General features: G+C 42.2%; 1 protein-coding gene across 1 annotated transcript in view; it reads left to right on the top strand.

Moving 5' to 3' along the window:
* FNDC1 (fibronectin type III domain containing 1) overlaps positions 1 to 25,114 on the top strand; it is a 137,465-nt gene that overhangs the window by 71,519 nt on the left and 40,832 nt on the right. The window contains exons 7-14 of the mRNA XM_084831947.1: positions 1,581 to 1,769; positions 3,686 to 6,487; positions 7,392 to 7,510; positions 7,607 to 7,718; positions 9,545 to 9,880; positions 15,409 to 15,474; positions 17,027 to 17,191; positions 23,617 to 23,847. Of these exons, the coding sequence (XP_084688073.1) occupies positions 1,581 to 1,769; positions 3,686 to 6,487; positions 7,392 to 7,510; positions 7,607 to 7,718; positions 9,545 to 9,880; positions 15,409 to 15,474; positions 17,027 to 17,191; positions 23,617 to 23,847 (4,020 nt within the window). The remainder of the gene's footprint in view (positions 1 to 1,580; positions 1,770 to 3,685; positions 6,488 to 7,391; positions 7,511 to 7,606; positions 7,719 to 9,544; positions 9,881 to 15,408; positions 15,475 to 17,026; positions 17,192 to 23,616; positions 23,848 to 25,114) is intronic.

The raw sequence follows: 25,114 nt of genomic DNA on the forward strand, positions 1-25,114 counted from the left end.
GATGAACTGGTAAAATTGTTCCTGGATTGTACAGCTTCAGACTCCAGATGGAGGACTTGCATGTTTGAAGAGTTTCCCAATGGGGAAAAATATCCCGCGTGAAGAAAACCAAAATTCAAAGAGAACTCTTTCCCCTTACAATCTTCCAGTTTTCTATGTGCAAAGTGTTTTATATATTTCAATCATGCACTATTTTTGTATTTGTGTGAACTAGTCCCCAAACAATTTTTTACACCTATTTTGACATTTATTTTAACAATTAATGTTGCTGATGCCATGCTGGGGAAATAGACACTGCAAACCTTAAGAGCATTTTTTTGGTGACATAGCACGTATCAGGTCTTGGGAGAATCCCAGAAGTAACCCAGATACGTCCTGTGTTTGAATGTTTTGTAAAATTATGTTTGCATGTTATTTTGTATTAAATGCCTTATGAGCCCCCCTCTTACATTACGCTGGCAGCATCAGAGCTAATGCAGTATCGTTGCTTCTCTATGCTGCTTGGGCAACTATAGGCCATGGGGGAGAAGCCCGCATCATGTCTCCTCTGCACACCAGCTTTGCCCCAGTTTTTGAGAGGGGTGATAGCGTGGGCTTCTTCTATGTCACCGGTTGCTTGTCACCTTACCTCAGTGGTCCAGGAAGCAGCTATGCTGCATATGCTTCACTGCTACCAGCACAATATAAAAAGGTGGCCATAATATATGAATAGATGAAATGACATGGATTCCTCCTTGGTCAGCTGCTCAACATTTAGGACTGGTCCAAACAATATCCTGCGTGCTCCTCCCCTCCCCTTCTCCTCTTGCGTGTTGCCTTCAGTACAGAGATTCTGGTTTGTTTAATCCAGAGTTCCCCATTTTCAGATGAAGTGGGAAACTCTGGCTTAATGTTGGCTTCCAGATCCTGGCTTAATATCCTGGTTAGTAAACTGAGAATAAAGCAGAGTTGCCAATATCAGATGAAATGGGGAATTCTGCTTTAAACAAACCAGGATTTATACACCAAAGCTGACACACAAGGGGAGAAGGGGAGGGGCAGAGGAGGAGCACATGAGCTTGACTCTTGTATCTAGCTTCGGAAACCATGGTTTCTGAAGCCAGGAATGTTATATCTAAACTAGCTCTTAGAATCATAGTTACTAAGGCGATGTCAGCTGCCATGTGATATTTTGTGGTGCCTTAGCAATACAGCTATAGACTGTGCACTTTTGGGGTTTTAAAAAGAGCTTATTCATTCTGTATGTATGTATGTATGTATATATATATATATATATATATATATGTAAAAATGTTTGATGTCTAAGGTGGTGATGGTAGTATAAACTGAAATGTGCTGGGTGATAGTCTAGGGTATTCATTTAAATATCGGACATTTATGTCTTAAAAGGCTGACTCAATATTTCTTCAACTTATGGTATACATGATGTGTTTTACACCCCAGCTGTTGACTTGACGTGCATTGCCAGCATATTAATTTTAGTAATGCACGTTCTAATTCATCCTACCCATACAGTCTGTCCGCTGGAAACAGGATTGTTTTCAGTTTCCTCCTTCCAACCGTCTGCCAAATCATTTCAGAGTACATTCTCTCATACGCCCCCGCTCTCAAGCCCTTCGGAGCAAAGTCCATTTCCTACTCGGGAGACACTACGTCTGCCATGGTGGATGGTCTGCAGCCTGGCGAGCGCTATATTTTCAAAATTCGTGCGGCAAACAGGAGGGGCCAAGGCCCTCAGTCTAAAGCCTTCAGTGTTGCCCTGCCAGCAAGTAAGCATGGTGTTTTCATTGTTCAATCTAACTATCTCATCTTTGCTATTTTTCACTGTATTCTGTCAGTACCATTGGATTGCTGTGGAGTGTTGCCTTTCCATTTCAAGGATCCTTCAGTATAGCTGTGAGCACCTTGTTTTAGGAGGTGTGCAGGGGCAATCCTCTAAGTGCAGTGGTGGGCAACCCTAGGCCTCAACCTAATTTCAGCACCCCTCTGCATGTGATCAGATCAGAACTCTGAGTCCTGGCTCGGCTTGAGGCCTGCTCAGTGGTGCTCACTATCTGTTCTGGGTCATGCTAACTATGGCAGGAGTCATTGGACCTTGGAGAATGCATTGTATGAAGTGCTAGTGTGAGTTTTTGCCCATAAGGAGCTGTTGTCCCAGCAAAGGACTGCAGCCAACTGAGGCCTTAAGAAGGCTCGTAGAGCCAGGTCTTTCAGAGGCTCCATCCATGCTGGATGTAGTTCTTAAAGGGATGGTCTCTGTTTCTGCAGTCTCATGCTCCTGCTGGCTGAGGGACAGGAGAAGCTTCAGGGGAGTTACCCTCAGAGTCAGATGATGGGAGAGCTTTGTCCTCTGGCCGCAAAGGTATAGAAGGGGGTGCTGAGGGCTCCCCTTGAAGTGGAGCAATCAGGGGCCCATCTGAATCAGAATCCTCCTCAGGGTAGTGTGGAGCCTCAAAACCAGGGGTCGTGACACTCAGAGGAGGTGAGAGAAAGAGAGGAAAGGGGAAGGAAGAGAGAGAAAAGAGGATGGCAGAAATAGAGAAAAGGGGTATCCCACTGTTGGCTCTGGCCCCACCTATTACTCATTTCAGCCCTGCCCACTGCTGGCATGCAGCCCCCAACAGATTAACCCTGAGGGAATGCAGCCCTCAACAGAGAAGACGTTCCCCACCTCTGTTCTTGGGCGTGCAGCAGGAAATATGCTGGATCTATTGCCCTTGTTTCATACTTAGACATGAGCTGCTTCAGAATTTGGGAATAGTTTAAAGGGGTAAGCCTCTGTCCCAGATCCTGGATCTATAGATCAATACAGTAGGCCAGCCTTCTCCAACCTGGTGACCTCTAGATGTGTTGGAATATATCTAGCATCACCCAGTTAGCCCTAGGAGTTATAGTCCAACACATTTGGAGGGTACCAGGTGGGGGAAGGCTGCTGTAGGCTTTTATTCCCCCCCTCTTTTAAAATATACATAACATAAATTGCTACCTTCTCTTTAATAAAAGATATATGTACCATTTAAACATTGCACAAGTTGGTTAAAACATAATAAGATTCAGAAATGGATTTGCTACCAAAAGCTCTCCTCAAAATTATCTGCTGTGATTTTTGTTGGCAGATATTCACTGAATGTTTGAATATCTTCCTGAAATATCTGATTATGTTTGACATCCAGTGATATTTGACTTTGATATTTGATAGTATTTTTATAGTTATCATGCAATGGTATTTAGTTCCTGAGATAGCATTGCATTTGATAGATAATATACAATGGTGTTTAATTTTGGACAGTTTTAAGCAATTGACTGCTTATTACATTTTGTAACTGTTTCCTGCCAAAATCAAAACAATTTTAAAAAGCCTACAAGTCTTAAGCACTCATGCTTTGAGCTAAATGTTCACATTCAAAATGCAAATTCATATTTTTTCATTTAAAAATGATCAAATGTTGAATATTTGTGAATATTGATTTCAACTTTAATTCCTTGTCTCCGTGAAGAAGGGTTGTAGTTAAGGCCATGAATATTTTATCATTGCCATAATTTAAAGCATAGTTTGGTATGGCTGCAATAATATATTTCATTAGGCAAGCTTCCTTCCTTCCTTCCTTCCTTCCTTCCTTGTAATTGTCATTTACTTTTATAGATTTCTCTGTTAATCTCTTCCCCTCCTCACTCTTTGTTGTAGCCAATACAGATGAATCAAAGCTTGATCAACAAACAAACATTGAAGAGGATTTGGGATCTAGAACATCTGGAAATACCGTGTCTCAAAGTCTCTTGCCATCCCTTTCCTCTAAGCATACTTCTGGCCATCCATCCAGTTTTCCTAGTGGCAGAGATTCAAAAAATCCTGTTTCTGAACTCAAGAATAAACTACTAACTGGTAGTAGAGCCCCACAAAAATCATCTAGAAAGGGAGCAAAGCTGAAAGCAGGTTCTCATTCCAAAGGAGACACTGTTGACCACATTTCCTCCAAAGAAACATCAACAGTGCAGCCAAAAACTCAGGATGTTAAAAGCAGTGTTAAGTCCCACTCTCCTATTAAACCTTCACACAGTGTCAGTTCCTCAGGTAAAACACCTCTTAGGACACGCACACCAGTAAGGACAGGGCAGACTGAAAAGCATAGGTCATTACCCTCCTCGTCCTCACATTCTTCATCATCTTCCATTCTTAAATATACAGAAAATGAAACAAAGAATTTAAGACAGGACAGGTCTAACCTTCCTTCTTCCTCTGAAGTCATTTTAGATAATCTGCCTGTTGATAACGAAAGTTATGATGAAGTTGATACCGCAGAGGAAAAGCCAATAATGTTCCCTAAGACAGAAGATAGCAATTCACCTTTACATTCAAATCAGCAGCCTTCTTTATCTCGGAAGGTGGTTCCAAGTTCCCCTACCAAATTGCTCACCTCTTCTGTATCAGTTAAGTCTCCTACATCATCTGCTGCTACAAATTCTCCAAGTCATTCACGCCATCCCTCTTATAAACTAGTTCCCTCTTATACCAGTGATGTTCTTGATGCTGATAAGACCAGAGAAACAGAAAGAAGAGAACAAAAGCCAAGTTCCAGGCCTTCGTCTCCTCAGAGTGGGTCATCTCCAGCTGTGCAAACAAGGCCTCTCTTGCATTCCAATCGCCAAGCGTTAAGAGATCCAAGAGTAGCTACCTCTGCTGTTTCTGCTGCTGCTACCCATACTTTGCCTCACTTGCATGGTTCATCTTCTGCTAAACATAAGCCTGTTGGAAGAGATGATTCTGATGATAATGACAGAGAAAACAGTGGAGGAGAAGATGAAATGAACAAACAAGGGTCGCCATCCTCTAGATTCAATTCTAGGCCCTCTTCAGGCCAGGCTGTATCAGAACGCTTTAATTTGTTCAAGTATAGATCAGCTCTTACTACCAACAGATTTGCAAACAAAGCCAGTAATGTTCATGATACCAGGATGCAACCTCCTAAAGACCCCTCCACTACGCAGTCCACAAAGGTTCATCCTCAGCCCAGTTCTCGTTTAACACCTGGCAGTACCCACAGGTCTAATTCCAATATGGGTAAAGATAAAGAACCAGAGGGTGAAGATGAAAATCCTCTAACATCCACTCGTCCCCATAGTTATTCACCATCCTTTTCTAAACAATCTTCTCCAGTGGACTATTCCCGGAGGAGGAGTCCTCTGGCTGAATCTAAGACTCATCACAGAGTTCTGCCCACTGACAAATCTAATCCTGCAAACACACGAGAAGAAAGCTATAGTAAAGAAAGGGAAGTCACAGATACGGATGCCTCACTTAAACACTCTGATGCACAGCCTTCAGTATCTGGCCAATCTCATTCCTCAAGTGGGCACATAAACCGTCATTCTAGTGTTTCTCATCGGTTAACAAATGGTCAGAGTTCAAGGGCCAGAAGCTCATCTCCATCAACTGACTCTGTATCAAGGACACCTGTGGAAAAGTCATCTCCTCTACGGTCTCCTGCTTCTAGATATCAGCCTGATGATCTTGAGAGCAAAGATACATCTAAGTCAAAACAAACTTTATCTTTGTCTAAAAAAACATTAATGGGAAGTTCACATGCGTTATCCCGTAAAACTCCCCATCCAGAGACCAGCCGTTCCTCAAAACATACTGGGTCAAAGGCAATTACTTCTAGTGAAGATACTTCTGATGCGTATAAATTGCCTGCATCTTCCCATCAATCCAAATATGTTCAGCCAACATCTACCTCTCCAAAAGACATAGTTAAAGAACAGCAACACAGCAGAGAAACTTCTTTATCTTCAAAGTCATCCTCAACTTCTCTGAGGCAAACTCATCCTTCAGTGCCCCGTTATCCTTCTGGTTCCAAATTCCCTATTAGGACAGCATCCAAGACAGACAAAAAATATGGACTCGTACAGCCAACCCCAACAAAAGTTGAACTTGCTCCAAAAACATCTTCCTCTAAAACGCGTCAGTCACTTTCAAGCAATGATGATGATGATGAAGAAGAAGACTACGATCAGCAAGAAACAGAGGAACAGCCCACATTGTCTTCAGCAGCAAGGCGGCCATCATCCTCAATTTCTAGAGGCAGTAAAAACCTAAATAATAATGTTGCTAAGGATAAGAGTAAATCACCAAGCCCTGTTTTCCCTCACAAAACAAAATTTCCTGATGAGGAAGAATACAAGCAAGAGGAGGAGGAGGAGGAGGGGGAGGAGGAACACCTCACTTCCAAAACCTCAAATGCTGCACCATTGAGTAGATCTACTTCTTTAACATCCAAGTCTTCCCAGTCTCCTAACAAAGTGAATTCCTTGCCTAAAGTAAACAGGGCTTTATCGCGCTCCTCTGTATCTTCTCATGTTCATCCCTCTCATTCTGCTTCTCCAACACATTCTTCAGCCTCTCCCTCAGTGCTCCCCAATCAGCGAATACAACAGTCAAGATTATTAAACCCTTCTCAACGACAGCATCTTCGACTTCCTCAGAGACAAGGTAATGTGTGTGTGTTTTATATCAATGTATGTTATCTGAATGTTTCAACCACCTTAGCTGGTTTACAAAGAAAATGCTTTATTGAAAGATGTTCTCAAATGTTGTGCTATGAAGACCCCATCAGTGGAAACTGGTTTGCTCTGGAACCATCTGTCAATTCTACTACTTCAGTAAGGGTTGCATATTGCTCTAATTCCTTGCATCATCCCCCCCCCCCCGCTCCCTGCCAATCTTAACTGCTAGCAACTGTCTGTCGGTTCTTTCATAACACCTCACTGATGGGTCCCAATTCAATATCTAAGAATCGCTGAAGACGTTTATGTAATTGAACCTAATACGAGATGGCTCTGACTGTTAGTGAGTAACTATTTAGTAATTTCTTTAGGTTTCTCATCCAGTGTATAATCTGACAGGTCAATTTAACAAAGTTTATTTATTAGATACCATGTGAATCCTGTGTGGGACCCACTGCTTGTGCAACAGGAACTAGTGCTTCTGACAGTAATCCTGGAAATGAGTGGAAATGCTCATTTCCAGAACAAGTCCCTTCTGCAAGCCCTACTAACCTGCCCCATTCCAGAAACTAGCATTTCGTTAATTTCCGATTGCTGCAGGATCCACTAACTTTCTGTTGTTCTAGAGCTGGGTCTTGTTAGCGCATGGGCAGCATTAGATACTGCCCACTCTGCGCTAATGTGCTTAACATATGATTAGTTTATTTCCACTTAATGTAATTGGACTTATCTAGTTCAAGCAACAATGTCAAAGAATCACTTATATAAGTCGATTTTAATGTGCATTGCATTGGGTTAAAAATATTTGGAGTTGTTAATGTTGTAAACTGTAATTTCATTGAATGCGCAAGGTGATGAATCCTGCCTCTTTTGTGCCATGTATATTTCAGGTAATGGTGGCCGACCCAATTTAACGACAAAACCAGAACTAAATAATAAAATAGTTTCTGGTAATAATGGAAAACGAAATGGACAGAAAATAATAAATGGTCCACAAGGAATAAAGTGGGTAGGGTGAACTTATTTGAAAATATAAAATACTTGTAAGATTTATTTTTATATTCTTTCATGTTGGAGAGTCTTTCAATCTACACGTTGCTTTTAGATTGTAGATCTTGACCGAGGGCTGGTGCTGAATGCCGAAGGAAGGTACCTCCAGGATTCACAAGGGAAGCCTCTCAGAGTGAAATTAGGAGGAGATGGTCGTACTGTTGTTGGTATGTTTTATGTTTTATGTTTTGTATTTTTATTTTTTATGGCTTAGTTTTTGATCAACTGCCCAGAGAACTCTTTGTTAATGGGTAGTATAAAAATGGGGCCACGGTGGCTTAGTGGTTAAGACGCTGAACTGCAGACTGGAAGGTTGGCAGGACAGCAGTTCGAGACCCGAGTGCTGCGTGACAGAGTGAGCTCCCGTCTTCAGTCCCAGCTTCTGCCAACCTAGCAGTTTGAAAGCATGAAATTGCAAGTAGATAAATAGGTACCGCCTTGGCGGGAAAGGTAACAGCGCTCCGTGCACCTCGGTGTTCAGTCTTGCCGGCCACATGACCACGGAAGCGTCTTCGGACAGCGCTGGCTCTTCGGCTTAGAAACGGGGATGAGCACTGCACCCTAGAGTCGGACACGACTGGTTGGGGACACCTTTACCTTTTTTTAGTATAAAAATGCTGCAAATAATGATAAATAAGCATATTGTATTGTTTGGTTAAGAGGAATCTGAACATAGGGCCAAATGTGAGGGGTTTTCGGGCAAAAGGATCTGATTGGTTGACCCTTTTCTCCCTCTGAGTTGAATAAAGCTCATTGGCTCAGCAAAACATGCACCAGAAAGCTATCAAAGAATGGAATATTTGTGTTGTCTGTTTTCTAGATACCAAGTTCAACAGTTTGTTAAAATGAAATATTCCATCTCCTGTGCTAGGAAGTAAATGTTTAGGATGGAACATGATGTTGGTTTGGACTAGTAGTTATGACATGTTTCACTGGCATTGTGAATAGTTCCGGGATACTGCTGGTCCTCTTGCCAATAGCCACAGTCATTTCTTTGGCAGCAGTGGCACCTTGGAAATCTACTGGCTCTCACAGAACTGAGCAGAGATTGGGAAGGATTGGGGATGGCTCTTCCATGCTCATACTAAAAGGTGTTTTTACTACCAACATGAACCATTTGGATCATATTTTTATCCTGAACTAAATTTTTATACTTGAAGTTTCACTGTATCTCTCCTGACTAGAAGGTTTGAGCAGTGCCCAATGGGGCCGCTCCATCTCCGTTGGTTCCGTTGTATTCGCAGGAATGACTACTTGTGCAATGTGGCTTTCGCAGTTCTAAAAATAACCCCAGAACAAGAAGAAACACTAGTTTCCAGATAGGGCCAGGTCAGTGGAGCTCCCTTCTGCGACCTCTGCTGACCTGCCTCATTCCTGAAATTAGTATTTCTACTCATTTCAGATTATTTTTAGAAGCCTCAAAGCCCCGTTGTGCAAGTGGTTGCTCCTGTGAGTACACAGGTGCAATAGGATACTACCAGTGTTTCCTATATTCAAAAGAATTGCCAAGTGTTTTTGTGGGCTAAAAGTGATCTGTTTAGTGATTCTGTCTATCTGCCTAGGACAAGTGAATATATTTAGAGGCGGTGGTAAAGAATATTATTGTGGAAGCAAGAATTTTGTACACATACTTTATAGACTTGGGAAATACGATATTGTTTTTATTGTAGAATTTTATTGCTTTAAACTGTTTTATTGTATGCTGTACATCGCCCAGAGTGGCTGGGTGAGATGGGCGATTAATAAATTTAATAATAATAATAATAATAATAATAATAATAATAATAGGAAATTATTCTTAAAGAAGGTGGTTATATATTGGAGGTGTGAAGAGCTCCCACAACTTGCTAGTTTGGAGTCACAGCAGTGTATATTCTGTCTTCCTGATAATCCACCCCACCCCCTTTGGCATAGTCCTTCTGGGTTCCTGAAGGAACATCTCATGGTATTAACTGTATTTGAAATAAGATTTCATCTGGTTGTGATCTTTCAGATTCTAAAGGAGCTCCAATAGTAAGTCCGGATGGTTTGCCTTTGTTTGGACATGGAAGATTTAGCAAGCCTGTAGCAAATGCACAAGATAAACCAATCATAAGTCTTGGAGGGAAGCCATTGATTGGCCTTGAAATGGTTAAAAAAACAACCATTCCTCCTACAACAACTACTACTACCACCACCACCACCACCACTACTACTCCGGAACCAACAACTACTGAGCCACCAACAGAGAAACCATCGCCTACCTGTCCCCCTGGCACATATGCAGAGTACAATGAAGAGGGAAATCTTGTATTAGGCCTTGATGGTCTGCCTGAATGCAATTCTGAAGGTACCATCTTTTATGCTAGCTAAACATCAGGGGTATCTTGCTATATACCAACAGGTACCAAGTTGTGCCATGGGGAGAAGGCATTTACGTTTCAATAAATATTTCCAGTCACAGTGCAGAAAAAGCAGGTAAGAGTCAGGTTACAGATGCCTCAAATTAATTCGGGTCATGGAGAAAGCAAGAAGTAGAGGCATGTCCCTCTGCTTTCGCACCTGCATATGGTTTCTGTTGTAGTGGTGAATTGCTGGGTTGGCTGAGGTTTCTGAAGCAGGCAGACACAGATTTTAAAGCATGAATTTTGCATGCCTTTTGTTGGAACTAGGAACCATTAATTGTGTGAAACATCTAATTCCCATGATAAATAATATCCTTGCATCTCATTAATATTGGTGTGTGTGTGTGTGTGTGTTTGTGTGTAAAAATGGCACATAGGCTTGTCAGCTGCTGTATTGATAGGCAGTGGGGAAAAGACTTGGTCCACACATTACATTTATTACATGGAGGCCACTTGAAATATCCATACTGTTACCATCGCCATAATGTGTAATGCCACTCCCAAAATGCTATTCTGGCATGGGATGGATACAGTCCATTTACCAAGTGGTAAGTTTACCACAGTCTGTATGTATCCACTTGCCAAATGGTAAGGTAAATGCTTTCCTGTGTTTAGAAGTGAGGTAAGATTTTCCTCATTATTTGGCAGGTCTGTACAGACAACTGACTTACCAAGTGATTATATGTACATCATGGTAAGTTACCACTTCATAAAGGGGACTTATTGTGGGTTCCTTGGTTAGCCTCTGTGTTGGTCAGTTGTTACATCTTTTTCTGTATATACTGTCAGGATATTGAATGTGCATTATCTTGTCAACATATTGTGTCCTTTCTAAATTCAATGCCTTCACCTCCGAATACTGGATTGTGAAATGGTTACCTGCATTTAGCAGGATGATGAAATACTTTCAGACATTATCTACAAAAATGCCCACCAAATGGATTTAGTATCAAGTCAAAAGAGTGAAATCAGGAACATGTAGGGCAGCAAAGAAGAGGTTGGAATGAAAGGACTGGGCAGCTGACCAGAATTTCAGTAAGAAAAACTAGCAGGAGATGAACAGTACTTTCCTCCCTCCAAAATTATAGTAGGTGAGTAATCTATGTTTGAGGTTTATAATTTTTTAAAATAGAATTACTGTTGTTTATTAACATTATTGGCTGTGGTCCAACAAACCCATTTACTGTATGCATGCGCAATGGCTTTTGGCTATTTTTTCAAGGAGTTGTCCCTCCGTGCTGCATTGCAAATTCCGTTTGAAACTTTCCTACCGATTCACTATGTAATGTCCTAGACAACACCAGGAAAAATGTCTGGTTGCATGCACTGATCTGCCCATATATTTCTCTGGATTGTAGACATTAGTAGTAGTAGTAATACTGTTAGTTGCGCTGCTCTTATGTGGCAGCTGATGACTTCTGGCCCTGCTACTCTAAGCATGAAGAACAAAGGATGATCATTATTAGTGGAATGAACATGGGAAGAACATTTTAAAGAAAGTCAGCTATGCTTGTATAAGGAGTAACAGAAGGGTTAGATGGAAATATTGGGTCAGAAAGTATTTCTTATCTCTCATGGATCTTCACCATCATTTGTGATTTTGTAACTTTTTAGAACAGTGAACACACATTCCAGTATCCAGTATGTATACTGTATACAGTGACAGTATCCAGTGGCAGTATCCAATATATCCAGTGGCGGTATCCAGTGGGAGACCTACTTAGATTACGCCCATTCACTTCAATGGGTCTGCTCTGTGTAGGAGTACCACCTGATACTACCCAGAGGGCCCTTTTTCTGAAATCATATCTGATTGTGCTTACATGGAAGTCATTGGCAGAGTATTTGGAAATATATTTATGATATACAGAGTATAGAGCTGATTTTGTAACCATATTGGAACTGATTGATAAGGACATCATCATGCACTTGGGGGTTTTGACACTGGTGAATGATACCCATAAGTCATATCTTGTGTTTCCTCGCTCTCACCAGTGATTCTGTTCTCCAGCTCTGTGTGAGCTTTGAGGCAAACACAGAGCTCCAATATCAGAGAGGTGCTTTCCACATGTATATCATGGTTGGGGGCTGCTCTGGGCTCATGTATGTATATGAGAGAGGTGGGGGGGAACAACCACATATGGAGCTATCCCTTAAAGCAAAATAAATGATTCTGCATGCAAAGATGCCTTGCTTAGGAGAAGCATGTGCGTAGGATATCTGCCTCAGTAATATTTTGAAAGTTGATCTCTCTTTCTTCTTTCCAGCTACCACTTCTCCAGCTGGTCTGGCCCTACCATTGCCCTTCACACGATATCATCTGTGGAGTCAAGCAGATCTGAGGAAGGGCTGATACACTGCATAAAAACAGCTGTGTCTGTTCAGATGTCCAAGATTTTGAGGGCTCCTCTGCCAGTAATTCAGATGGAAGTGTGGATGGAGAGGATGGTCCCTGCCCTATTGTTGCTCCTTACGTACTGAAATGCCTGAGTGACAGCAACTCCACCATGAGTGCTTTGGAGAATAAATATATGAGTGATTCTGAACTCCGCTGACAAAAGCAGTAAAACAGCCCGTGGAATGAGGAGAGCATTGTGAGAATGATACCGATGCAGCAACCACTTTGTGACATCTGAAGACAGATAACAGCTTTACTTCACACGTGTTGCTACCAAAGCCAGTAAATATGTGCTTACCAAGCAAGTTCCAGAACGCTCTCTCATGGTGGAAAAACACAGAGGCATATTCAGCTGAATGCACTGTTATTTCTCAGGAATCTGATAGATTGACTATTTCCAAACAGGCTCAAGAAAATGTGGTGTGAAAAAAATGCTGCTGTGGGTTCTACTAACCCTTTGGTCCAATTTCCTCAGGATTTATAAAGATGTGTTTACCAGATATTGTTCTGTTTTACAGTCAGAGAATGCACCAGGAGCCCAAGCTTATGTGGCACAGAAACTCCAGGCAGCTCAACTTCCTTTGAAGAACTATAGTCAACAAAGCCATTAAATGCCACTTTTATAACTGCTGCTATCACATTACTGGAAAATATAGGCCTATAAACTTGAGAAACAGTAATAAGCTTGAAAGCATTAAAATACCAATCTTTCCATATTTTCTGCATATCTGAGCTTCAGTAATTTCCTGGGCTGTGTGTGTTTTTTTTAAGTAGCTTGGTAAAGCTAGTGTTTTTGTGAATTAGCTGCCTTCATTGCATTCAGAATTCATTGGATTGATGCCCAATAGATCTCCTGTAAGCCTGCTGGGTGAATGGATGCAAAGTCAGTGGACAGATATCAAATGAAAATTATGTGGTTAATATGCTCTTAAGAAGAAATCCTGGCAATGCTTTTGTAGGAGAATAAACCATTTTTCTATTCCTCCCCCCATCCCCCAAGGTTTGCTTTGGCATGGAAACTACAGTTACATTGTTCAAGTGCTTTTTAAAGTTCCAAAATAAGGGCATAACCAGACAAGAAATGATACTAATTATGCTCAGAAATGATGCTGCTGTTCAGATTTTGTTCACATCTTCTCATTTGCTGCTGAAAATTGAGCTTGACTGGCTGGGCGCTTACTGTTACCATGAATGAAATTAATGCTAACGTATTTCTAACAGTTGACAAAATGGCCTGTTTTATGAAGAGCTGCCACAAATAAGACATATGAAACTTTAAATGCATAATATGATAACCCTAGATAGAAAAGTACATGGCACATATTACTAGGTTGTTATAATCAGATGTGTAAATATGATATTTTGTACAATTGGGCTGAATAGTACATATAATTAAATTAATTATATTATATTATATTATATTAATTTAATTATGTACATATAATTAAAGTTTTAAAACAGTGCATATATTTAACAAGCCAGTTCGCAACATTCTGTCATTCTCCAACATGACTGAGGGATAAAATATAGACAGGGGCTATGCAGGTTGGAGCAAATTTGATTCTTAGTGGGTAAGGTCACTGGGGCAAAGAGCACCCAAATACCATGGGTTTTGCCCCTCTACTCTCTCCCATGTTAACTGCCTATAGGAAAAATAAAGCACTGCATTTGAAACACTGTTGTAGTGATGGCAAAATCCAGGGCCAAGCTGAAATGCCTCCCTTATTTCACTGCCCCATTTGCAGGTAACTAAATAGAGGGTGTCATTTTGACAATTTTTCAAATGTGGGATGAAATGAGTGAGCAATGGGGCAGGCTTCCTGGTAGCAGCAACAAGGAGGGCTCTTCCTGGTGGTCTCCATTCCCCCCACTGCCAGAATCCATCCGGGAATGATGCTACATGCTAAGTTTCATTTCCATGGGGCCTCTGTGGAAAAAAATTATTCCATTATTCCAAAATTATTCTCCCACTATTGGGAAGAGTTGTTGTTGTGGCTGCTGCAAAACTTGGCACAAGTGGGGAAAATGGTGCAGAAAGGGAAGTGACATTGTTCCTTTTTTTACTCCCTTCCCTCTCCCATGAGCCAGCAGTTCTCAGCTGACATTTCTCCCAGCGCATTATTCGCAAAACCTACCATACACCTACCATACACCCCTGACAATGGGTTCACTGCGATACACCCATCCTACCTCTCATAATGATAGGAGTTTCACTGGCAGGGATGCTTCCAAAATTCTCACCGTCCAAATTTTCCCTCAGATTTGGGGGTTCCAGATTCCTTGATCTTGTTTGCAGAGATGAATAGCACTGATGTAATTAATTAGTTAATAGATTTCTACACCACTTACCATATTTATGAGTTAGTGATCTGCAATTCATCTGTTTCTGATTTCCAGATTTTGTTGTGAATGCTCCACATACACAATTTCTTACAGTTTTCAGTTCATGTCATTCTTTCATCATTTCAGGTTACCAATGCAATGTTTTAATGAATGTGTATATGAGGCAATATGCATCAGTAGCCTGTTCAAAAATAAAAGATGCAAAGGACTGCAGCAAAGTCTGCACCCCAATTCTGAAATTAAGTTCAAGAATTCTTAAATTAACCTGGAAGACATGTGGGCAGAGCCAGCTTATAGAAAAATAATAGAACAGTGATGTGTGTGTGTCTGTGTGTGTGCACATGTAATACTAAACGCATATGTTGATATGATTACACATGAGAGTTTATTTATATGTTATCATAAAGGTGTATCTTCATATGCTCATTATTTGAGCCATGATATGTGATATACATTGGTTAAACTACTTCTTTGATATCTGACATGACATGCTCCAGAGGTTTACCAAAATGTGTGTGCATCTGAATTTTTTGCAACAGCTGTCCCACAAGCTTCCAGATTGTTGTTTAAACTTCCCTACCCTCAAAAGCAGCTGTAGCATATGGAATGACTGTTGCTGTTTGGTTCATTGCCATATAAGTAATTAGGTTTAGATGGTTGCTTTAGAACTGGTTAATAAAGGCATAGGGTAAAGGGAACTCTCATTGTCTGAATGCCTGCTTCCCTCCATAGGTACATTCTCAGGGCTTGATGGAGATGTGGCAGGAACTACCGAATCATATGTGGTATACGATGAAGGTACTGATGGATAGCAAAAGTTCTTTTTTGAAGAGTGTTGGTTTGCTTTTCTTTCTTGTCCTCTTCCACAAATGCATTCCCAGGAATGCACTTACAGATGGGGAGCCTCCAGTCCACAGGCCAAATTCAGCGTACCAGGCCTCCCCTTCTGGCTGACAAAGGCCTCACTTGCGGGCCCCTCCCTGACGCCCCACCCAACTCAGAAAAGGAAGAGTGACTCCTGACTGAGCCATGGCCCATATGTATCTGAAAAAGAAAAGTTGACTTGCTATTGTGTCCTCGATACCTTCAGGCTCAAAGTAAAAATGTATCATGGTTGATCCATATGCGTTGGGACCTTTTGTTTAAAGTGACTTTAAACAATAAACTAATTGTGACTGATGGACTGAGAGATCCATGTGTTTATTAGTAAGATTAATTAATAGACTTATGTACCGCTTACCTTTAAAATAATAAAAAATCTCTTCCACATGGATCTGCTCAAAAAATGTAAAAGGTGGGGATAGGGGCTGATTTAACAGCCAAAGGGTTGCATGACTGAGGAATATTGAACTGTACCTCCACCCATGGCTTACTATAACCCCACTCCCCAAGTGCTTTTCTTCTATCTATGAGCAGAAGCTCATAGCTAGAAGAGCTATGTAGAGCTTTTCTTCCTGTATCGGAACTTGGTTGAGGAGGAAAGTACTCAAGGGGGAAACAAATTGCAAGGAAGTAAGTCACAGATTGCAAGGAGGGGGGAGTTTAGCACTCCTGGCTTGCATGCCCTTTTTGCTGTCAAAATTTGACCCACACCCTCTTTCTACATAATTGGGGGCATATTCAGGGGTAAACCAACAGGTATTCCAGTGACTCTATTCTTTCCCTCAGTTTAATACTCTTTACGTCATTTTTGTGTCAGAGGGTGCTTCCAGATGGAGGGCTTCTAGTACTACCAATTAGCATCGTGCAGCTATTCCATCTTTTTTTCCTTAATGCATTTTCTGTGTTAAGGAAAAAGACAGAAGAGGCAGTGGGAAAACACAGGAGGCTTATGAGTGGAAGACAATGACGTCTGGGACCTCCTGTAAAATTCTGTGAATGAGGCAAGGCGATAGCCTCATCTGGAAGCACCCCTCTTCTTCTTCCAGAGGTTACAGAGTAGTGTCCATGCAGGTTTCCCATTTTATTTTATTTTATTAAAATGTTTATATGCTGCCTTCCTCCCATGAATGGCATTCAGCAAGTCCACAAAGAAGTTGTTAGAACAAGCAATTAAAACAATCTCAAAGTAAAAAACTTAAAGCAGTAGGAGAATGAAAACAAAACATTATCACAGTAGTATTCCCGATAAAAACAAGTCACCACAAATTGAAACAGCCCCAGTAGCCAGACACCAATTGAGCAACCCAACCAGAATAATCAGCCAAACTGAAAACAGGACAAATTCTATGCAGCACCTAAATGAAAACAAAGAAGGTGCCAAGTGGATCTCTCGTGGGAGGGAGCTCTGCCATTTGACATATGCCATATTCATGAGGTTGAATGCTCTTAATCTTCTCTCTTTATCTAGATTATGAGTTTTTTGAAACCACTTTGCCTCCCACTACTACCACCACCACCACCACCACAGTGACCACACCTCAAGCACTGCCTGAAACCACCTTTCCAGAATTCAGTGTTGCGGGCTCAGACCCTCTCTCAGAATATGATGCTGCTGGAAATAAACGGTTTACTGGTAAGTTTGTAACTTGCTTCTCTCAGGTAGCAAAGATTAAATAGTATACTAAGGGTGCAATCCTATGGGGATAGTCAGCCGCCTCTGAACTCAGAGGCAACTGACTATCTGATGCAGGGCAGGAGGTGTGTGGAGGGGATCTTCCCCTCTGTGCTCTGGCTGCCCTAGATTTGCATGCAGACGGCCGATTTTGGCTGTCTAGCCAGGGTACTTTGGTCTGGGGGCGGGGAGGCCGGACGGCACATAGGAAGTGTCATAACAGCACTTCTACCATGCCCTTCCTGACCCCAGAAACACCCCCTTTTCGGCTGCTCCACGCTGCTTTTATGAGCACAGAGCCAGGGATGAACCGCAACACCTAGGAGGCAGTGGGGGAGGGTGCAGGGAGTCACTCTGAGCTCGGGTCCCAGAAAACGAAAAATCCTACGGCCATCTAGCCACTGTCTAGTGGCCATAGGATTATGCCCTAAGAGTCTAACTGCATGTGATGCAAAAAACCTCTCTCTATGCATTTTCTTCACACTATGTATTTTTTTTTTTATAAAGCTCTATCATGTCCCCTCTTAGTCACCTTTTTTCTAAATGAAATAGCTATAACTTTTTCTCATAGGGGTGTTTGAGCCCCCTGATTATTTTCTGACACTACTTGGAAAAGAAATCACCCGAAGAAAAAGAAATGGGTCATTATCTGCTACTTCTAAGAAGGATGAAGCATATGACGTGGCCAATGTTAATGGCATATTTTGTTCTTGAATGTTCCAAAAGAGAGCACTTAGAAATGAAATATAAATGCCAAGAGGGAGATATTTTCCAAAAACAGGTATTATTCACTCTTATTTAAAATACAGGAATTACTTTGATAGCTTTTTATTGCTCCACCTCTGCTCCAAACTCTACCACCCAGAAAGGGAGAGGCGAGAAAGGAATGAACAGAATTTCTGTAGTTTCCTAACAAAATCCAACCCATACATATAACAGAACGGGAGGGGGGGGGGAGAACACAGTAACCCACAGATATTAATTTATGTACATGATACTCTGCATCTTGGTGTAATTGTAAACATCTGATTTCCTGTTTTCTGAAATGGTGCATATTTGTTTAATTAATGTTCACAATGTGATCTGGAATGAAGCATTCCATTGAATATCTACTTTAGGGCTATGAAAAAAACAAGTCACATTTTAAAAAAAGATAAATCTTAATATGTATTTTTTGCAGCGGTGGTGGAGACAAATCTTATATCTGGGTTAGAAGTTCCATTGTGCCAAAAAGGAAAGGAGAGCAGCACCAAAAGCAATTGGACAAAGAAAGACGTCAATATCAGGGCAGACAATTACAAGTTCTCTTACTTCAAAATGTCACACACAAAGGTCTTTCTACCCTATGTGAAGTAGAAATCTGATGGCCAAACTACGCTAGTCTAGAAAACAAAATGGAGGAATGGGGAGGCTGTAAAAGCTTCTCCTCCTGCTCTGCCTGGCTCTGGCCAGCAGAGCGAAGAATAGACAGAGGCCTCCAAGATTGGAGCCCTCTAGCTATAGAGTATCAGTTGCATAGGATTCTCCTCTAAATGCATTTTTGTATCTAACCAGCAGATATTTTTAAAAAAATGCAAATTGCATCTGCAGGGAGAGGAGCTGATAATTAGGGCTGTGCACCACTTCGGTCCGAAGCCTGAACTCCGAGCCAAAGTGGGGCACTTCAGACTACTTCGGGCTGCTTCTGAGGCAAGGCAGCGGCGGGGGGACCGGGCGGGATGAAGTGGGTCGGGTTGCTCTGAAGTTCTTCGGCATGCTTTGGAGCAATCCGGAAGCCCAGTTGCACTGCCTCCCAGCCCCCAGCTCCTTACCTGGGCCCTTGGGACATGCGCCAGCAGCTGACGTCTTGTATGGTGACTCCCTGTATTTCCAGAAATAGATCCTGTGCAAATGGCAGCTGTGCTTGACAGCTTGACAGCCACCATTTGTGCAGGATCTATTTCCAGAAATTCAGGGAATCACCATACAAGAAGTCGGCTGCTGGCGCACGTCCCAAGGGCCCAGGGAATGTGGTGGGGTCTCATACAGCATGTCCAAGGGTGTATGGAGTGGGATTTGGCCATCCAAATCCTGCTTTGGCTCCAGAGCACAAGGTGGGTTGGGCCCCCCCAAATCAGCCCCGAAGTGGATTGGGCCTGCATTGGAAGCCCCGAAGTGGCCTCTGAGGTGGATTGTGGGGAGGGGGGGTGCACAGCCCCACTGATAATAGAACCAGAGCAGGCATGGAGGGGAAATTAATATTATGCTGCTCTGCTGTGGTACCAATGGGGTACCAAAGCAAATAGCAGCTTCAGAAGTGGGATTTTCCTCAGGACCATGGCAATCGAGAAAATGGTTAATGATCTCATTAATTATCCACCCAGCTGATGCAGTTTGCATTTTGGAAAACCTTGCATGTTACATCAGGTATAGTTGGCCCCTGAGGAAGCAGCTTTTGAAAGTTAGGAGAAAATTACTGTTCCTAATGAAGATTTTGTCACAGACTGCGAAGAGAGTAGAGGAAGAGAGAGCAGTGATGCAAATGGAGAGGGGGAAAGGAGAAAGTTGGGAAGAGGAAAATGGACCCAAGAGCAAGCGAGCAAAGAGCAGAAGAAGGGAGAATCAGAGAGACGAGAAGAAGCTGAGGTCAGGGAGTGGTTCCCTGGAGGTGTTATTTTCAGATACCGTGCCCCCTAGCCCAGGTGTGTTGAACCAAAAATTTGGCCTATTTGGGGTCCAGATCCACCCTCTGGGATTCCACAGATGGCGGTGGCATGGGATACATAAGCCAGGCAAGTGGAGTGTTGATAAGGTGAGACACATGGCAACAGTTGCTAGGGGAAATGGAAGGTGTGGAGGAGAGTGGTTAGAGAAGGAAGTTGGGGAGAGGGAGAAGAGGAAGGGAAGGAAGTTGGTGGTTTTGGGAAGAGAAGGTTTTTAATGAGCATGTGAGCAGGAAGCCAAGGCAAGGAGCTGACTGGATCTTCAGGGGCCAGAACAGCTGTGAGGAACAGGCAAGAGCTGGAGGCCTCAATGTTGAAGATATCCAAGGAGCTAATGGTTGGAGAAGGAAGTGTGAAGGCCCCGTGTGCTCACACACCAACAGGACTGGAAGAAAGGCAAGAAAGGGCAAAGGGGTGATTCCAGTGTGAAGTAAAGGAGGGAGGGAAAACTACTGTTATTTATTGTTACTCATTTGAAATTGAATTTTTTTTTGTTAATATATCTTTTTTGTCTGAATGTTTTAATTCCCTATTCAGAACTTTCTTTAAATGCATCTGCGGTCCCAGCTACCACATGGCCAAGCCCCTTTCCACCAACAGCCGGTCGATTGGTGGCTTCCCTGCTTTTGCACATCCTCCACTTCTAAAAGGTTGAAATGCCTCTCCTGCGGCTTAGTGACTGGCAGTAAGAGCTTTAAGCTACAATATGCTGGTGTTTTTGGCTTTGTCCTTTTTGTCTCTGGCCCCGCCCCTTTTGTCCCACCCCTTTTGCCTTTGGCCCTGCCCGCTACTCGAAGGTAGCCCCCGAGAGCTCCGAAATGGAATTCAGCCCTTGGGCTGAAAGAGGTTCAACACCCCTGCCCTAGCCAAAGGGTGGTGGCGAACCAGAAGGAGGATGTTTCTGAGCAGGCACTTTGGATTTCTCTCCTTTCCCTCTCGTCCTCTTGGAAAACAGCCCACAGCGGGGCTTTCCATCCTAGGAATGCCCAGCTGTGCAACCTGTTTTTGACTGTCAACCTACTGGGACTGTGAACTGTGACAACGTGCAATTGAACTGAGCAGCAATGAGTCTTGCCTCTGGTGTGCCATTTATGGAAGTGTTATGGAGCAGGGTGTCTGTGTTGAAGTGCTGCTCTTGCCCAAACTGATGACAGATGGTCTGCAGCCCCTGGTTCTTCTCAGCAGTGGTGACTGATGAAGGCTCTGTTGTGGGGGGATGATGTAAAATGCCTTCTCCCCAGTCCTTACATGTCACTTGGCACAGTTAACCATCTAATTTAAAAACAAACAAAAAAAATTAAGTGCTTTTATGCCAGTCAAGAGTTTGACTAGGTGTTCAACTACTTTCTGTCAAGTGGTTGAATGTCCTTTCTCTCCTCTCACTGACAGTGTTTCTCAGTCATTTGTGAACAGAAAGGACTTGGGAGTGTCTAAAGATAAATACATGACATATACTGGAAAATAACTTCCCAGAGGAATGAAATCTAGCAAGATAAACTAAAAATGTTGTTCTTATAAACACTTCATAGCATTTGGGGTGGGGGGGAAACAATTATTCTTCTAACGAAATCTGTAAACTGTAACTGAATAAACATTTCCAGTGACTAGCAGTAAAGCATCTTTCAACATTAGGATGACATTTGAGATAATAAATTTGCCCATTTAATTTGCCCATGAGCTACGTTTGAGGGAACTTTTTGTCACTATAAACTAGCAATGATAACCACAGCTGTGTTGAATGTTCATCCATGAATCTTTTGAGGGTGAATATTGTGTTTTGAGAGGGCCAAAATGGTCCCCACAAACCATCCTGTGTTTAGGGTTTTTTTTTCAGTACTGTTGACAACCATTTTTCCCCCTGGCTGCTGCTGCTTTGAGTGCCTTTTTTAGTCTCTGATTTCTCCTTCTTTTAGTGATCTCAGCCAATCATGGATCACTTAGCAAGTGCGGTCACACCTCTGAGTAAAAACAGTGCTGAGTTAGTGTGAAGGCAATGCATAGGGGTGTCTGTCACTGTGGAATCTGGCCCTTTGGGGGCTTGATGGACTCCGAGCGATCAAATTGCATTTGCAGTTTGTGCAAATTATGTGAATTATGGCTGAAATTTGCAGTAATCACACAAATTGCGCCCCCACAATTCTCTTTATGTAAACACACATAAGCACACATTTCTCTTTATGTAAATTTAAAAACTCAGGAAAATCTGCAAGCTGGCCCAACTTGATGCAGATCAAGTTGGGCCAGCTTGCAGGGAAACGAGCAAAGTTCGGAGGGCGGGGGCAAGCTGATGAATTCCCCCTGGATGGGTTCCTCCAACATCCTTAGGCAGTGCTTCCTAGACAAATCATGTGGGTGTTCCTAAACAACCAGGAGCACATTGCCGCTCCTCTAAGTTGGCAGAGAAAGATGTGCTTGCTGTTCAGAAGAAGAGGGGAGGGATTGCACAGCAGGTCTTGCCTCAGGAGCATCCCCTTGCCACTCACTCTGCCTCTCTGTGTCCTTATTATAGGGGTTATCCATACTACAAACGTATATCCACTGTATAGCAGTTTTATCAGTCATGGCTTTTCCCAAAGAATCCTATATTTTGCAGTTTGGTAAAGGTGCTGAGACTTCTTTCTTACAAATCCTTAGCTTCCTTTGTAGAACTACAGGTCTCAGAGTTCTTTGTGGGAAGGGAATTACTGTTAAACCACTTTAAATCTGTAGTATAGCTACACCTTTTCTGGAATATTCTGAGCATCATAGCAAAGTCTTAATGTTGACCATAAGAGACCAAATACAAGCTACTAAACACTCAGATTCTGAGCAAAGATTTGAGAATCTAATTCTGACCTTTGATCTAGAATATGTCTGGCTTGGGCCTTCACAGTGATATATACCTCTTCTTCTAAGACGGCTGAGGCAGTTCATAGTGTTTGGGATGTGAAAGGCAGTCCTTAACTTTTAAGGTGTTGGTCAGTAAATAGTTTTACTGGAGAGCCACTTTGAGGTGTATGCAGTGGGGGAGGGTGGGCCTCAGCCCCACTACTCTTCTCCAAAGAGGGCTACTGGCATGGTAACATCCACAGCATATAGCCATTTTACTTCTAGGTTGGCAGCTGCAGGGTGGTGGTGGTGGTAAATGGTTTCCCTCACTGGTGGAACCAGATTTAGCCTAGGGGCCTCCAGTTGCTGATCCGTAGGATACAGCAACAATGTGACATCAAGCATTGCTTCTGAGCTTTATACACATACACTAACATGCGCCAGTTGGTTGTTGCTCTCCCAGTTATTGCCTTCCTCAGACTATGGCTAAGTCACAAGGAATGTTTGTCATGCTGCTGGCTTCCACAACACTACGTTTATGTGAATTCTAATACCACTCCAGGAGCTTTTAAAATTAAAATTTATTTTTTCTTTATTTACAATTATTTTTAGGCCACCTTTAAGGGTAGAACCCAGATGGCATCTGTTTACAGACTTGAAAATTTTAACAAATGGTAGGAAAATATACAAGTTCTAAGTCCAGGAAATGAATGTCTAATATACTGTGTTTAAAAAAGCTAATATATACTTGATCTGGTTTGCAGTTTCAGTTCACTGTGGAAACATTTTTTTTGAATGTCAGGATTATTATTTTTTTAATAATCCATCCATCTGTACAGACTTGGAATGAATGTTGCCTTTCTGTGTCTCTTCCAGCTCCTTATGTGACTTATCTAAACAAAGACCCGGCAGCTCCATGCTCATTGACAGAGGCACTAGAACACTTCCAAGTCGAAAGCCTGGATGAAATCATCCCCAATGACCTAAAAAAGACAGAAATGCGTCCTCAGAAGGCTCCTCACAATATCACCATAGTGGCTGTGGAAGGCTGCCATTCCTTTGTGATTATCGACTGGGCTAAACCTGTACGTGGGGATCTGGTCACAGGTACAGTAATACTGGCTACTCACTATGAATAATCCAGTGGTTGTCATTCCTTATGCCGTCTGCACAAAGCAAACTCACTTTATGTATTTTTTTTATTTCAAGCATTTCTAATTGACCTTCATCCAAAGAGATTCCAGGACAGTGGACAATAATTTTGAATCCTACATAATGGAAACACAATATCCTTCACACAAATAATTAAAGTGAGAGGCTACAAATCTATAACACAGGCAAAAGCCATAAAACCAATTTGAAATGTCTGGGCCAACAAAAATGGTTTGACTGGCACTAAAAAAATTGTGATGTCATCATCAGTCGACCTTCCTGGAGAAACGTTTCCAAAGTCGGGGTGCCACCATTGAAAAGGCCCTCTCCCTTATACATGTGTAACATACTTCACCAACTGGTGGTAGCTGAGAAGGGCCTCATTAGAAGATCTTAATGCATGGGCAGGTTGGAATGCCCAATGTAAAAAAAAAAGAGTGTTAGAGTGTACTAGTAGGATGTCAGAGAAATCTGCAATGGAACCAAATGAGTTCAGATTTTCACAAATCTGACCCATGGATTCTGCAGCAGACTGGCTTTTCCCCTGTCGGGCAGAGTCTGCAGACGTGCGGACTGTTTTTCTAATTTTCCCGAGTTTTGTGCAAATTTTGTTGTAGAAAAATTTGCAAAATAAAAAACCCGGCCAAAAATGCACCTTTCCCCCATAGGCTGAAGCATGGAAATACACATTTTGGGGGATGTGCACATTTTTGCACATGCAAATTTGTGTAAACTTGGAAAAAAAATTGATTCCATTGATGGGCGGATGACGAAATGAAAGGCACCTGATAATCTGTGAGACATAGATGGAGCAGATTTTATACAATCTGTACATCCCTATGTACTAGCTCACTAGGGACAGCTGTTAATAGGGATCAAACGTTGGGAAAGATTTGTCATATCTGGCCTTCTAGGAAAATAGAAATATGGCCCTTATAATGTGAAGGTGATACTGCAGTTAGGAGTGTATTTCTATGGTATGTAAATATGTTGTATGAACTGAAAGAAAAGTCGTCTCTCCCTTCAGATGCCTTTCTTTGACACCCTTGTCTCAACTTGTGAAGGTTTGGAAGGTTCTTAGCAAAAACAAAACAAACAAAATTCTCACTCGTCTGCACCATCCAGATTCCACAGATACAGTTATCTCCAGCATGGAGAAGATTGTGTTGTTCCTGCCTGACACGTAGCTCTTAATGATGAGGAGTCTGTCAGAAAAAGGAGG

The sequence above is a fragment of the Heloderma suspectum genome, chromosome 1 (assembly GCF_057233095.1).
Source record: "Heloderma suspectum isolate Gila_16-S chromosome 1, 16-S_ref, whole genome shotgun sequence".
In the NCBI taxonomy this organism is placed as follows: Eukaryota; Metazoa; Chordata; class Lepidosauria; order Squamata; family Helodermatidae; genus Heloderma; species Heloderma suspectum.